The sequence below is a fragment of the Prinia subflava genome, chromosome 2 (assembly GCF_021018805.1).
Source record: "Prinia subflava isolate CZ2003 ecotype Zambia chromosome 2, Cam_Psub_1.2, whole genome shotgun sequence".
Classification (NCBI taxonomy): Eukaryota; Metazoa; Chordata; class Aves; order Passeriformes; family Cisticolidae; genus Prinia; species Prinia subflava.
This window is the reverse complement of record NC_086248.1, coordinates 93,446,303-93,462,215: the sequence shown is the minus strand read 5'-3', so window position 1 is coordinate 93,462,215 and position 15,913 is coordinate 93,446,303. Positions and strand designations below refer to the sequence as shown.

The following is a 15,913-nucleotide window of genomic DNA, read 5'->3' as shown; positions in this document are numbered from 1 at the left end:
GTTTATTCCGTTGTCATCATGGGGATGTCTAGAGAAAGAAAGCTTTCTCCATTGTTGGATGGGATGATGAACCATTAATGAAATCGACAGGGAGAGCAGTCTTCCTCACTCCTTAAAAGGGTGAAATTAGAGGCACTTGATGGAATCTTTCCTTTTTTTTTTTAATAAGAGAGTCTGAATAAATTTGGTTTACTCTTCACAATAAACGTTGTTGATAAGAAACTTGCTGACTGAAAATTTCCCAGTTGATGTCCCAATGTTTTTCCTTTCTTTTTCTAGCACTGCAGGATTTGCAAGGAGATGTTGTTTACTACACCCTCTTCTTGAATTCTACTGATGAGATAAGATCTCTGAGGATCCAGGCTGATGTAAACTCTGTAGTCATAGATGATTTGCAGCCCAACACAGAGTACCAGATATTTTCTCAAGTTTTTAATGGAGTCCACAGCATCAACAGTGAAGTTGTGCATGTGACTACCTCAGATGGAGGTTGGTTAGCAGTGAATGCAGCTTGGCTTAAAATCTGAGAATGAAATTGATTGATTTTTGTTAGGGTTGAGATCAGTCATCCTTCCATTATGAAATTTCCGGTATAAAAGGAAAAAGGTCTAAAACGTTAAAATGCTTAAGTGCTGGTTGTCATCATGTGGTAGATCAATAAATGGTCCCACTGAGACAGAAGCAAAAGCTCTAATAGCAAATATTAACCCAGTTTGTTCTCATCTTCTCCTGCATACTCCTGTCTGTGTGCACTAAGCCTGGAACTGAGTTCATATCAATAAATGGTAGAATTTAGAAACAATTAATGGGTTTTTTAAAAGATTTGCTCTGTGAAGCGACGTGTTTTTGACATGACAGTTGTACACAGGGCCTTTCCCAAGTCACTAGAAACTCTGGGTGCAAGTTCAGCCTCTAAGAAAATTCTTTATGAGTCATTTCTCTGCCAGTGGGCAAGTGCAGAGCTGGGGGTTGAGGATAAAATAATAATTAAAAAAAAATTGTGCATCTGAAATGTGTTTAGAATGGTCTTTCTAATCTTTTTGCTTTATAAAGTCTCATTATAAACATTATAATATCATTACCTCAGAAGCAAGTGTTCCAGGTCATTAGCAAAGCACTTTAAGGGAGGATTCCATTTCCTTTCTCATGCCAAAGGTCAGCACCTTTTGTTTATAAAATGGAATTGATGGTAAGGGCAATTTTTCAACTGGTAAAGATGGGTTCTTATGATAAAAATAGTCCTTTGCATGGTTATTTCTGACATGCTTAGATAATTATGTAATTTAACGCTACGAAAGGTGTTGGTTTTTTTCTTTTTTTTTTTTTTAAATAAATGTTAGACTTCATCATTACCTATAGTAATCAACATTTGAAACCATTTACATAATGGCAATATTGCATATTGCTTCATCTATAAGGCTGGTAATGTCACGTCCCATCAGACATAAGGTATTTTGGTCTCAGGTTTTGCTTTAAAAGCAAAATGCTCTATTTTTTTTTTTTTTTAAGAATTAAGATTGGGGGGACATAAAAACAATATTTGCATGTTGGTAGTGAGAATGGGTGAGTAATTTATCATCATATCTCACTGGCCACATACTACTGATGATTGACACTGTGCTGTTGATATAAAGCATTTTACCATCAGCTCTCATGATTTCTAACTGAGAGTATAATAAGCCAATTTACAGAAGACTACAGACTGTGATAACTTCATCAGAGGAAAGCAGATAAGCAGTGAACCCTTTGCTAAACTTAAATACTAATCTGCATTTGGTTAAACAAGTGCTTTTGCAGAGACAGCTGGAGTTTATTCAGTTTCTTCCTTTATTTCTAGAGCCTGAGGGCATGTTCCCTCCAGAGGTTGTCATCATCAACAGTACAGCTGTACGTGTCATCTGGACATCGCCTTCAAACCCGAATGGTGTTGTCACGGGGTACTCTGTCTATGTAAATAACCAGCAGTACAAGACTGGAATGAGCCAGCCGGGATCCTTCCTCCTGGCAGATTTGTCTCCCTTCACCGTGTATGATATACAGGTTGGAATATGTTTTCTGGTTTGTGTGTCATACTCTAATTTTACTTACTTACTTCTACATAGATTTCCAAGAAGAATATTGTTCCGTAAATTTCTTTACACACATGGACACGTGTTTGCATTGATGCTTGAATGCATATCCATGCAAGAAATATATTTATTTTTAGCATATTTTGGGTTGTGTACACTTTTCATCACAAATTTCCATTATGTCTTTTTTCAAAGTGTCAAAATTCCATTTACTTTTCCCTAATAGCTCTGTGCTTCAGCATTAGCAAAGCCCTAACATATTACAAAGAGGTAAAGATTCTACTCCTACTCATTAAAAGAAAATTGCATTTGTTTAAGAAACATCAGGCATGCATGATATATCTGAACAGAGAAATAATGATGTTACATTTGACAACCCATTATCAATTTTATTTCCTTATCCTTTTGAGGAGGCAGCAGAGCTGATCTCTGAAATCATCACAGTACTTTCCATAGTCTTAATACGTGCAACATTTTTGTTTTGTTTTTCCCTTTCTCTTCGCCTCTCTAGTCACATATCTAGTGAAAGGCAAAGTACTGTGGGCAGAAACATAATATTAAAAATAATAAAGAAATCTTTCTATCCTGACTTTGTATTACTCTCTTCAAGAAATGGATTTTGACACTTAATTGTAACTATTCCTGTCTATTTCATGAAAGGTTTGGTTTACACTATTATATCTGAGACAAACTTAGTAGTACCATGTATACTTCATTCTGAAAATTTGCAGCCAGTTACTCCATGCCGTAAATAAACATCACAGCCAGGCACACTGTAACAGATCTCCATGTTCCAGCCCCTCTGAAGCAGCAAACCTCCACCCATGAATACACATATGACTTTCTGAATGCCACTTGGAAACACATTTGTCTTTTCTCAATAACAATGCAAATTCAGTGTACTGCCTCACTTATAGACCCTCTATATTAATTTACCACGGCCACCTTCTGTTGTTTGAGATGTTAATTATTCTTCTCTTCCGCTGTGCTAGTATTTATATTTGCATCAATGTGATAGGTAAAACCAATGTAAGGTGCCTTTATTTTTTTCCTTTGGACTCTTTTTCTTCTTTTCCTGGAAATAATATTATCTTGGGTGCATGTGCATCTCACTGGTAATCTTACTGCATTATTTTTCATTTTCATGATTCTTTTTTTATTTGGAGTAACTTTCCTGTTGACAATATAGAAACAATGTTATGATCCTTCACTTCCTTTTCACTTTCCCTCTTAGTTTCTCCCAAGAATTGAAGGAATAAGAATTTATTTCTGTGATATTTTTTCATATAAAATGGTAGGATTTCTATTTGCATTTCTCACTTTTCATTTGCAAAACAGACATGAAGGAACAGGAAACACAAAGGAAAAATAATTTTTTATTTTTTATGTCAGAATATATAGTAGGAATAGAAATTTTACTCAAGGCCTCAAATGAAAGCATATTTTTTTCAGTATTGTGTATGGGTGTCTACATACACATGCAGAAAAACAAGTTCACTGCAACTCTTTTGATGATAATTTAATGGAAAGCAGCAATTAGTGCCAGAGGGCTGCGTGTACCCTTCTTTTGAAAATGGTGTGGGAAGATGTGATACAGTGCAGTATATCTCTGGCAGATACACTCATCTCAAAGCTGCAGGATTTTCCTGGCTGTACGGGATCTGTTAAACTTAAAAAAATTATATATTGGGTGAAGAGAAAGTCTGAACAAGTAGCAGAGCTGAAAAATTTCTGCAGCTGAGTATGTGAACCTCATGTTCCTCTCCATCAGATTGAAGCCTGCACAGTGTACGCCTGCGTGAGGAGCAATGGGACCCAGATCACCACCGTGGAAGATGAGCCAAAGCAGCTGTCACCACCCATTATTCACATAATTGGCTCAAGGTACTGTGCCATAGGTGGCTTTCATGTATCAGGGAGATTCGTAGCTGGAATGGGGACCAGAATGTAAAGTTGTCCTCTCAAAATTGAATAAGGTGCACGAAAAAATTCAGTATACACTTTGAAAACAGTTTTAGTGGTTGTTATCTTTGGTCTTGGAGTTTTTTCACTGAAAGATCAATCAGAGAAGTCTCACCCTTGGTTGATTGTACATACCCATTTGGATATCACTGTGCTGTGATAATAAATAAGGCATAAGTGGAAATAGTTAAGAGAAGTGTAGTGGAATGAAAATTATCACATTCTGCTGTCAGTTAAGAAGAGGAAGATTAATGTTCAGGGAGCAATGCGATGCTGATAATGGAAACTTAGAATAATTCTGGGTAAAAAAAAGTCACCTATCACAGCAGTAAGAATTAGTAAGCTATCTGAAAAGGCGTGCATATCTATGTCTCCTTGAACCACTCACAGTTTGCAATCTGCCTATCCTCTACATCCACAGGTATGGGCAAACTTCTTGATTTTAAAAGGACTATCAAATTTGCAGTCCTTAGAAGCAGCCAAATAGTAATTTATCCAGTGATTCCTTGGGAATTAATATCTTCCAAAGACAAAGTAAAATGCAACTTATGAACACATATTTCAGAATTACACCAACAGTAAAGCAGTTAACCTCCTGTGTTTGTGTTATCGTTCCTGTGATTTTCCACTTCTGATGGAGTGCACTCATTAGCAGAGTTTCTTCCATCAAAAGAAAAGAAAAAATATTTTGTAAATAACTAGTAGCTAACATCTGAGCTTTCAGAAATTGCCAACAGAATGGAGTTGCTTCTCCAGTCTCTAAAGGACTTTGGCTTCCTGTTTGCTATTTGTATATTTTGCTTGAATTGAGCATTTCTGTCTGTATAAGGGTGAAATTAAGCTTGCTATTTTTCTGTCACACATATAGATATAGTCAAAGCTTGTTTGATGATAAGAACTCAATTCAGAATCTCATCTTTTGCCCTTGGCTGTAACTTATGCATGCCTTTGTCTGTATTTTCTGTACTTGTCTGTACTGCAAACACTTATGCATGTTTCTGCTATTATATATAGACTAAATATGTCATAACACATGAATGCAAAAGGATCAAAAATGCCTTCCTACTTTATAATCTGCTCAGCCAGAAACAGACTCTGTTTCTACATTGCCTTTTCCTACATGTCATATTATCATCAGCTGTTCTTATATCCCAAAAGAATACTAACTACTGATCGATTGCCCGGACATGTCTGGCCGTGGCCTACATGTGCCCCGGGTAGTTCATTTATTTGCCACGGTGGATTTGCTAGAGTGGAATTTAATCAATAGCTAATTCATTAATTCTGGTCCTCGAGTATGTAGGGATTGTGCAGTATAAAAATGACTGGCTGGCTTCAGCTTTGATTGAAATATGACAAACACTACAGCTGACAGCCTTGGCAGGTGCTGGGCTGAATATGAATTTTGCTTGTTTATCCTCCATAAAAGAAAAAGCTTGGAAAAAAAAACCAGTTTGGGTGAACAAGAGGACATTTTAATACATATCTGTCATCAGAGAGCAAAAAAAAGGCATTTCTAGGGTATAGGCTCATGGGATACCTGAGATATAATAAAGCCTGTGCAGTTTATTGTCTTTAATTGGAATCACAGCATTTTCCCCTCTTCTGAACCAGTTTGGGGGGCTGTATTATTGATGAGAATGCTGTAGGATAATGTCTTTGTAGCATTCACAAATAATTGTTTTAAAATTTGCCTCAAGGTGCTACATGACAGAAATTATAATTTCACCCACCAACTTAGAAGTCTTTCTGATAGCAGCTCCATCCACGCTGCTGTTCTAATGAAGGTTATACCACCAGAGCCATTATAAATACCTTACTTTTCCACCCCTTACACTTAATAACTCAGCTTCAGGCTGAAACTTGGCACCAAAGGTCACAGTCCTGATATAATTATTTTATAATGCCAAACTTCAAGTAGAAAACAGTGTGGGACCCAATCCTGAAATCCTAAGTAAGATTCTGCTTTGTTATGTTTCTTGCCTGCAAGAAACATAAAAACCTAGGGTTTTTTGGGGAGAGGTTGCATTGACCATGTTTAGGTAGAAACAAATGCCACTGAAATCAGATATGCTTTTGGTTTGTTTTGTTTTTAATTAGGACCTCAGGATTTGACTCTGTAGAGAAGTATTGCATTTTATTGCACAGTTTAGAAAGTTCTCTGAGTACTGAATGCCTGTGGATACTGACTGAAAGTTTAGGTAGTGGATTTAAATCTCATGGTGTGTTGAAAAATAGTTCATTCCACTTTAAAACACACTTCTTTTTTTTTCTTTGTCTTTGTAATGTGTGCTTAATTCAAGGGTTGATGGCTCAGAAAACACCATGGTCTAATCTAGGGAATATCCTTCATGGGTTCATGAAGGGAGGGCCCTTTAAGCATCTTGGAGGAACCAGAACCCCTGGTCATGGTGTAAGGGAAAGCTCAAAGAAGATAAGGCCATGGGAGAAAAGTTTGGTGAATTCTTTGGCTTGGTGTTCAGTATCATGGGACTTTGGAAGTATCATGGAAGGTTTCAATATCTGTTGCTGTCTGTGGGTGAATTATTTTAAATAAACATGCTATTGAAAAAGATTTTAGGAAAAATGGATGAAACAGCAACCAATTATTGGTACTTTGGTATTTGCTCATGAGTTCTAAAGGACATCAAATATGAAAGTATCAAACTGATGTGCTGTGTTAAAAAGCCTTTAAATTGATCTCATTGCTGGACAAATGGAAGATGAGAAAATGTAGTGCAGATTTCAGCAAAGGAATATTGGGAACTAAAGACCAGGAAGTCTGGATCTCCATACTGGGAAAATGTTCAGAGAGCCAGAAGACACCTGATTGCTCTCCCTACTCTAGTCATGGGAAACAGGAAGCACTGCAAGGTTTCTCCAGGAAGTTTGCAGCACAACAGAGGCGTGGTGCCATTTATCAGAGTGTCTGGACTGTGCCATACTGCCTTCTCTGGTTATGTCAGCCCTGCATCCGCCGTACAGCGGGTACTCAACTCCTGTGCAATAGTGCTGCAGCAAGTGCTCAGTACATGTGATCTCCTGATGAGGGAGCTATTTTATCCACTGGTCATTAATAATGGCAGTGCTTCCTATCTAAAGACTGTCAGGTGAATCTTGTGGTGGGTTTTTTTTCTTTTTTTTTTACTTCCAACTCCTAAAAAGTAAAATCATAGAATCTTTAATTTTTTGAATTTAACTCTTGCATGTCATGAGACTAAGGGAACATTCATTATCAAGATTCTGAAGTGAACCTTTGATATATCTTTAATCTTCATTGTTAAACCTTTACTACTGAACTGTACAGAAGAAAAAAAAAAAAAAAAGAAAAAAAAAATCAGAAGTCCTTTTCTGCCTTAAAAGCAGGCAAACCCCAGAAGTTTATTTCCAAAGTCTGTTTTATCGAAATATATCTGAAGCATTATCAAAATTAAAAAATACTGTTATTTTTCATGGGTTAAAAAAAATCTACCTGAAAAATGTCAAAAATAATTGTCTTTACATTCTTGAGCCAAATTATTTCACTTTGCTCTCCTTCAGAAAAGCAAATACACCTTCATGGATCAGTTTGAAATTGCTTTTTTTCTCCTGAAAGTGCTTTCATGGACTTGTAATCTGAAGCAGATTGTTTCTGTGAACCTGGCTAGGCTGCCTTGCCTGCTTCAGTACTGTCACCTCTGTGACAGCAGTGGGACTCATTCAGCACAGGAACTATCATAAATGGCAGACACTTGGGGTGTTCTCTGGGCAGACAAGGATTATACCCCACCTATGAGGTGTTGCACGTTTTTTGTCTGTGCCTACAATCTGAGAGTCTGCTTCTGCAGGTCCTGGCACTTCCCAGGACAGACACAACTGCAGTGTATCCCAGAGGGAGTGACTGGACAGAAGGGGAGGACAGGCAGGCTCTGTCCCCGTGCCCCTGCAGCTGTATCAGATGCACACACATGACACAGCTGCCTGCACACTAAAGCGCCCAGCGGGTCCCATCAAACCTGCACCTGCTCAAGGAGGTTTTCAGCTCAGCCTTCAGATGGGGGTGTCAAAAAGCCTCTGCAGTACCATGAAAACCCTGCTGCTCTTTTTTAAACTGAGCTATGCGCTGCTCTTGCTGTATTGCCACAATTTGCCATGGGTGGTAAACATCAGAAGGTGTAGACATCACCGAAACATCCATAAAATTGTGAAAGAGTCTGCTTGTCCATGAGCCGCTTCTGGAAGGTCATACTGAGCTTTACCTCATTGGCACTGGCCAGTGAATTCCCATTCCATGCAATTTTCTTGTTCAGCTGCAGTTTTTCTTTATACCAGATTATATCCACCCCAAATGTGTATCTATCAATAATAAAAAAGTGATTGCTTGTTAAAAGAAGGAAATACACACAGAGTTGTGCTGGAAAGGCAAAATGTTTAAATCACTGTGTTAATTCTTAGGCCTAATTTTAAAATAGATTAGAGAGAAATATGACTTGAAAAACTGTGAAAAACTTGTGCAATATTCTGAAAATATACTCATTAGGGTCTCAGTGGAACTTGGAGAAAGCAAATCATTCAAATATATGACTGGGAATGCTTTTTTTGCTCTTGTGATCTATTCTGTGCAGAGACCAGGAGAGCGTTCCAATGGCATTTATAAGGGTTAAAGTACTGCCCTTGTTTTCCTTTTCTTTTTACTGTTTTCTCCTGAAGTTTGCACAGTGTATTTTCCTGTTTTTCTGGTTTTGAATGTAACATCATTTAAATGTGGATGAATGCATTTGTGTTCATGTGTGTGTGGTAGAATTGGTAGAGAATACAAAGTAGCAATGGATGGACTACAGAATGAAGTTTACGATTCAGATGAAGACTTTGGAATGATAATGGCAGCTCTGCAAGCCACCTATGAATTTATTCCCTCATAGGTGACATTAATTCCTGTTCTGCAAAGGCTCATCACTGTGTATTCCTCTGTTTATACCTCAAGGAAGTGAAATAATCGTTCACTTATTTTTATTGTGTTAAGATGTCAAAGTTTATATCAGCAGCTGCTGTTTCACTGTAGCATTTTCACTTTAAATTAATGCTAATTTCTGATGTCACTGGCATTCTGACAGTGACTGTGTAATTGGGACATGGAGCTTAAAAAGAGGTACTTGGAGCCAAACTATGCAGTGTAGTCAGTCCTATTGATCTACATGTACTATTGGGATCTCCTTCTCTCTGCCCAAAGAGTTACAATTAAAGGAATTTGTGTCTTATGCAAGAATGCACAGTGACTATACAAGAAATTAAGTGTTAATTTGAAATATCAATGGAAAATTTGTATTTTTTGTTTCAAATGTCCCTTTTTTTCTTTGTAATTTATTGTAGTACTAAGTGAGTTTTTCAAAGAAATATCTAGACATTTTTAGTAGTGATAGGCATGCTACAGCTGAGCATGATTTAATACCCCTTATGATATTTTCTTCCTTAAACTGATGATGGTCTGATATCAAACCTGAAATCAGCTACAGGATTTTGTTTTAGTTGTGATAAACACTTCCATTTTTTACTTTTAATTTTATGTCAATAAAAATATTTAATTACCGAAGGGAACTAGTGTATATTGATGGTGTGATGAGTTTTAATTGTATACTGAAGAATACGTCTGAAACCAGCATCTTTTTTTTTTCTTTTTCCTTTTTTTTTTTTTTTTTTTTTAAGCAAGGAAAAGACAAGATAAGAAAAAAACCTGTTTTAAATGATTGTTGAGCACAATGTGAGTAAGCTGCACTGGCAAAGGCACAGAAGGAAAAGAGTTATGAAATGAAAAGAGTAAAATTATAGATAATTTATTACACATAAGTTTCCAGAAGTGGGAACAAGATGTTGTTTAAACAACAACATTTAAGGACTTTGATTGTATGTGTGATTTGTTTTCATGGAGTATAAGCACATATTGACACTTTAAAAAATTTTTAGACCTTTAGTTATTGAACCATCTGTGGAAATTTTTATCCAGAAGAACATTTTAGAAACTTCAAAATGTTTCACTCCATGTGAACTAGTGTAAAAAGGAACTACTATATGCTAATCATTTAAGTAAGTAGCTATAGAGGCATAAATACATCCAAGAGCTGAACAGATGCTGATTTTCTTAATGCAGATCTCTTCAAATCAACTGGGCATCGCCAGGACAGCCAAATGGCATTATCCTGGGATATGAACTCCTACGTAAAGCGTGGCAGAAGTGTACTTCATCCAAAACTCCAAGGAGCAGAAAAAGTAATAGAATGTGCATCTCATTAGAATGTAAGAAGGATGAAAATATCTGTGGAGAAGTGTGCTATCACCCAGAGTTGGAGGTACTTCTATATTAAGTTACATATATAATGAAAAATAATATTTTTAGGAAGAGGTGTGTAAACAAACCTCTAGTTATGAGAGAAAAGGAAGTGGGGGGTTCTGCTTCTTTTGGTACTTTGTAATATCAAGACTCTGAAAGGTATCTTGAAACTCTTTAAAATGAACTATGGATGTTTGAGCTCATATAAGGATATCATGCTGTGAGTCAGCTGATGACAAGTGATTTGTCTTTGTTGACCTTATTTTTCCTTTTAGGAGAAATTAATTGGTAAGCATTTATAATGTGTTCATTAACACTTTGGTTTGGTGCAGTGTTGAAGTGAATCTCCAAATTGTTTTCCTTTATAACATGCTGGTTAAGGGTAGAAGTCATTTAAACACACGTGAATTAAATTCTTTGCACAGGAAGCTCCATCAGAACCCATGTTTCACAAACCCTTCAAATATGTTGCAGGTCTGGATGGGGACTTTAGTTTCTCCACCACTACAAGGACCACCTCACTTCACAACATCAAACTTCTGAAATTTTTTCCTTTCAGAGAGCTTTGCTTCCTGTGTATAATGCAGATGTTCATCCCAAGAATTCAGGCTATATAGGTGTTCTCTAGTAAATCACAAAATCCATGGATAATGGAGTTTGAGGAGTGTCATCTCTCGAGTCCACTGACACCATCCCATTGTGACAAATTACATAGATCTCAGTGTGTATCTTTTCATCCTACTTGGGACAATTGGCACAAAGTTGGGAGGAGCTGTTGACTCTTTTGAAGACACACAGGAGCTGCACAGAGACTTCAGCAAATTAAAAGAGATGGGCAACCACCAACCTTATGAAGTTTAACAAGGGAAAGTGCTGGATTCTGTACCTGGGACAGGGCAACCCCTGTAGATACGTGGTAGTTCATATGGCTCCTTTAGCATAAAGGCATTGCACTTGACCACTGAAAGGCCACAGGAGATGTCTAGGTGTATGCAGAATCTGAAAAGTGCTAGCAAATCGATAAAGCTTCTCTCTGTGTGAGGTATCATTCCTCAAATCCTGCATGGCAAATGGTGGTTATTAACATGGCTTGCTGGGGTTATTTTCCCCTCTTAAATTATTCCTTGGCTAAATGCTTAATGAGCAGATTCTTCAGTAGAGAAAATCTATTTAGATTCAGCTACAAGTGGGTAACTGTTACATGACAATGATGAGCAATTCTGAATGGGATCTATTGTGATTTGTCAGAGGCATTTTAAAATTATGGCTATTTTCAGGTTAATCTTCATATGAGTTCCTGTTTAGGAGTAGGATCAATAGCATAGCAGGAGTCTGTAATGGTTTTTATTGACAAATGAGGTAGAAAACTCTTAGTTTGAAAGTAAGATTTAATGTCATGAAATAGTGTCTCTATTTGTCAAAGACATCATCACATGTTCTGTGACTAAAGCAAACAATATGTATTCACAAGATTCCCTGTCAGACAAGACAGTAATTAAGGGAGTGAGTTATTTGAGGGGTTCAAATCAAAATATAAATTATTCCAGCCAACACAGCTTTAGCTTTTGAATTCCCTTGAAAGCAATACTATATATTTAATATAAGTATTTCTGAAATCTGGCAAGAGAATTATGGGCAGCCCTTTTTTCTAAAAGGTAAAATTATTTATTTCAGGTCTCTGGCACAGTATACTTTTACTAAATCTTGGCATGTGCATGAATTAAATTTGTATTAAATTAGTTTTAGAAGTTTTCCTCTTCATTTTCATTTTTTCATTCTTCATACATTTATAGTAGCTTTGAACTTAGAGAGTGTTCATTTATTTTTATAGCTATTTTTTTCTAATTAATTTTGCATTACGTTGTTCTAATGGTCTCTCTGTATTCTCTGAGACTGTGGTTAGGAGAGGGTGCTATTTGTTAAGTAATGGATATATAATAAATGACTGGAACGTCCACAGGAAACTGAAGAACTCATACATAAAATGACATGGGGATAATTTTTGTGCGTGAATTGACTAAAATTCCCCTCCCACTGCTTTGTCTGGTTTGCTACGTGTATCCACACTAGCCATCCAAAATGTCTGTAAGAGACATCTACAGATGTCTCTACAAGAACTCTTGGTGCCTTTTGTGCCTTTTAAACTTAAGTCTGTGACAGAGACAATACAAGACAGTGGCAGCCCTCTCATATTTTTATAGAACTCACTGTCAGGCTTTATGCTGTGGTCCTTGGATTTGACAGTCTGCTGGACAGAAGTGAAAGGAAACGCTCTCCAGTGCACACTTGTTGCAAAAGCCTTTTCTCCCAGTGCCAGCTGCACTTCATAGAATCACAGAATGGTTTGGGTTGGAAGGTTTAAAGACCATCTTGTTTTAACCTCCTGCCATGGGCAGGCACACCTTCCACTAGACCAGGTTGCTCAAAGCCCCATCCAACCTGAACTATTCACCACACACTGATTGTACAGCCAAACGTGAAGAGATGCTACTGAGAATTAAATGCTGAACAGCTTTAGTAATGTTTAGATCCAGAATAATAAACAAGTTTTTTGATGATAGACTAGTCAGCAAGAGCAGGGAGTTGTATATAAATAGACAAATAGGTTGTGGAGTTCTCACTTTTGCTCGAGTCACTTATTGTACCTTGGTTACAAAAGACAAAATCTGGATTATACAATTTTCTTGAATTCATAAGCATGAAGTGAGGGGAAAACCAGACCTTTTGTATAAAATTATTTCAAGATATGTCTTTGGTTATTTATTAATCTTTCCTTATGGATTTATGAATTACACTTGGCATTATCAGCTTGCTATTGTAAGGCACTGCAGAAAAAGAGGGATTTGTTATGATTCAGCTACATAAGAGATCCCCAAAATATAATCCACTCCAGTAAAAGAAATACCAGGGTGTATTGTCAGTGTGCAGCAGAGGGGGATGCAGGGACTCTTCACCCAACACTGGCTGAGCTGGGTCCAGCCAAGGGGTGCAGCTCTGTGAGAAAGGCAGCGGGAGCAGCCGGGCTGCACTGCTGTGTGTGCTCTGCATTTGGGATCCAGGTTAGAGCTCTGCAAATAAACCAACTGGCTCAGAGCCATCTGGGGAATCTCTGAAAGGGCAAGTGACCTTTTCACTACAAGGGACATGTGCACATGCACATTCATGGGCACACGCGGGCCTGATATTCAGCCCAGTGAAGACCAAACGTTTCTCCCATCCTATATAATCTTTGCATCAGATCCCTACTTTTTCTTTCTAGTTGTTATCCAGTTTTCTGCTTCAGTGTTAGGATTCTTTGTTATTTTAACTATCCTTACCCTGGTGTTTAATCAGATTTACATGGATTTACTCCTTGAACACAGAAAGAATTTAGAAATCTTTTTGTATGTGTATTTTTGCAGAAGAACTGAGAATGCACTCTGATGTTGAATTTTGTCTGCTGCCAAGAGGGTACCTATGTCTCATGGACCTTTTACAGTGAAAACCTGTGCTGCTTGAGCATTCCCAAGTTGCCAAAATTGTCAGTCTTTCTCTAGCTGCTTTCAGTAAGATGTGATCCATAACTCCACCCATATGCAAGTCTTATGACCATGAGGTTTGCAGAGGTACTTCAATTAACAAGGGAGTATGCCTGAGTTTCACCCATCAGGTAACACAATCTCAGTATCAATAGGAAAGACATTCCTGTATTATCCATGGAGCTACCAAGCTGTGCATCTGTTTTTACTGACATTCTGAGGTGAACTCTGAAAATAATGAGACAGGTACAGTAAAAATGTAATTAAAGGAGTGGCATAAAGGCTAATAATTTCTGCTCACTTTGCATCATGAGTCTGAACGTCAGTGGTCAAAATGGTCCTGACTGAAGGTGTTAATACAGCTTCAGCACTTTTTATTTTCAGGTGCAACAAGCTGTATAAATCTGCAGTTAATGAAGTAATCAAATATAGCTGGCATTAGTAGGAAGTACAGGCTTACCCCTTTATTCAGTGTAATTAATGTGCCATTTATTAAAAACACCAGCAGGACTCTTTTTTAAGGACAGGAGGAGTAAAACAGTGGCTTGATAGCTAGCCTCAAAAGCTGTCAGCAGTGAAACGTAACATATCCCGACACTGGTGAAGGGTATCCCGTCAATATTTATGCAAAATTTACTATTAATGCTAGCAATATTGTGCAGATTCTTTTCAAGTTCTTTCAGGCTTAGAGAACCTTTAAAAATATTACACTTCTTGTTGTAATACACCTGAAAGACAGGAAATGAAACTCATTTTAGGAGGATAATATATAGTGATTTGCAACAGAATAACAATAATTTCTGCTCATGGATTTTAGATCTTAGTCTCTTTCAATTACCAAAAGAGAACAACAGTTTGAGAAAAGAAATGTATGGGTGAGTACACTTAACTAAAAAGGGTGTCTGTGTAGATTCAGAGATAATTTAAGTAAAAAAAGAATGAGTCTTGCTAATTTAAAATATTCCCTCTCACATGAGAACATGATGGGTCAATCATTACTCTGGTGTTTGCTCCACAGGCAGAAATTTTTAATGAACTCCTGTAGCTAATAGGAATTCCTGAGAGTGTTTTGTGAATTGCTATTTCACAAAGTGGCTCTGGCAGCAAGCGTTTGACAAGAAGGATAAACATGGCTGCCTAGCACATCTGTTTATTTGAGCAAATCAGTCTTAGCTCAACTGGCATGTGTCCATAAGGGCAGATAATATCCTTCAGCAAAGTCTTCAGCAAGCAGAGGGATCAGGGATGACACAATTGTAATTAAAAGAGAGTTGCTTAGATAAGTTTGGAGTATTTTTAAAAATTGTTACAATATTGTGTAATCCTGCCTGCCAGATTTGATATCTAGTATTCTGTGCTAGTGTCATGGCTGACTGGGCCTTTCTCAGGCATCATAATAAGCCTTCCTCTGTGCCCAACCCTTCCCATCCCTGTGCTCCTGCATCAGTCCCTCTGTGTGTTTGGGTGGGAAGAGAATGACAGGATTGATTTGTGAGTTACTTTGTGAGGTTACTGATATTTCTAAGGGCTCCCGTGACAGCTAAGGATGAACATCTTGTGTCATCTCCACAGACAGTAAAGATCTTCTGCTTACCAAGTGTACATTGAGCATTCAACCCTCTTTTCAAGGGTGGGATCTCCATCCTGCCTGAAATGCTGGTGGCACCGTATTTGTTCACTCCAGGGCTTCTCCTTCCACGTGCAGGAGAACACCACCCAGTTGGGACTGTCACATTTAGATGTAAGAGGATGAGCTCATAATAACCTTTTGCCACTGTAACTTTCAATCCATCTCCTTTTCTTCTTTTTCTATGGTACAATTTTAGCATTACTTGAATGGTTTTGGGGTTTTTTATGGATTGATAGCGCAGAATCCTTGGGCTGAATATCGATGCAAATAAAAACTATCTCTAGAGGACTGCCAAAAAAGTGTTCTTTAACAATTTACAGCTGACTGCAGAGGATGTTATGAAACTGTATTAGTTGGTAATGCCAGATGAGAGTCTGAATGTGTTTTAGAACTGACTGAGCCCCTCTTTAGAAACTGTCCGTAGGTTGTT

The 15,913-nt window shown here is 37.5% G+C and overlaps 1 protein-coding gene across 1 annotated transcript in view; it reads left to right on the top strand.

The window, feature by feature from the left end:
* The window catches only part of USH2A (usherin), a 372,599-nt gene that overhangs the window by 261,100 nt on the left and 95,586 nt on the right, over positions 1–15,913 (top strand). Inside the window, exons 45-48 of the mRNA XM_063391039.1 lie at positions 280–489; positions 1,838–2,040; positions 3,841–3,953; positions 10,156–10,354. Of these exons, the coding sequence (XP_063247109.1) occupies positions 280–489; positions 1,838–2,040; positions 3,841–3,953; positions 10,156–10,354 (725 nt within the window). The remainder of the gene's footprint in view (positions 1–279; positions 490–1,837; positions 2,041–3,840; positions 3,954–10,155; positions 10,355–15,913) is intronic.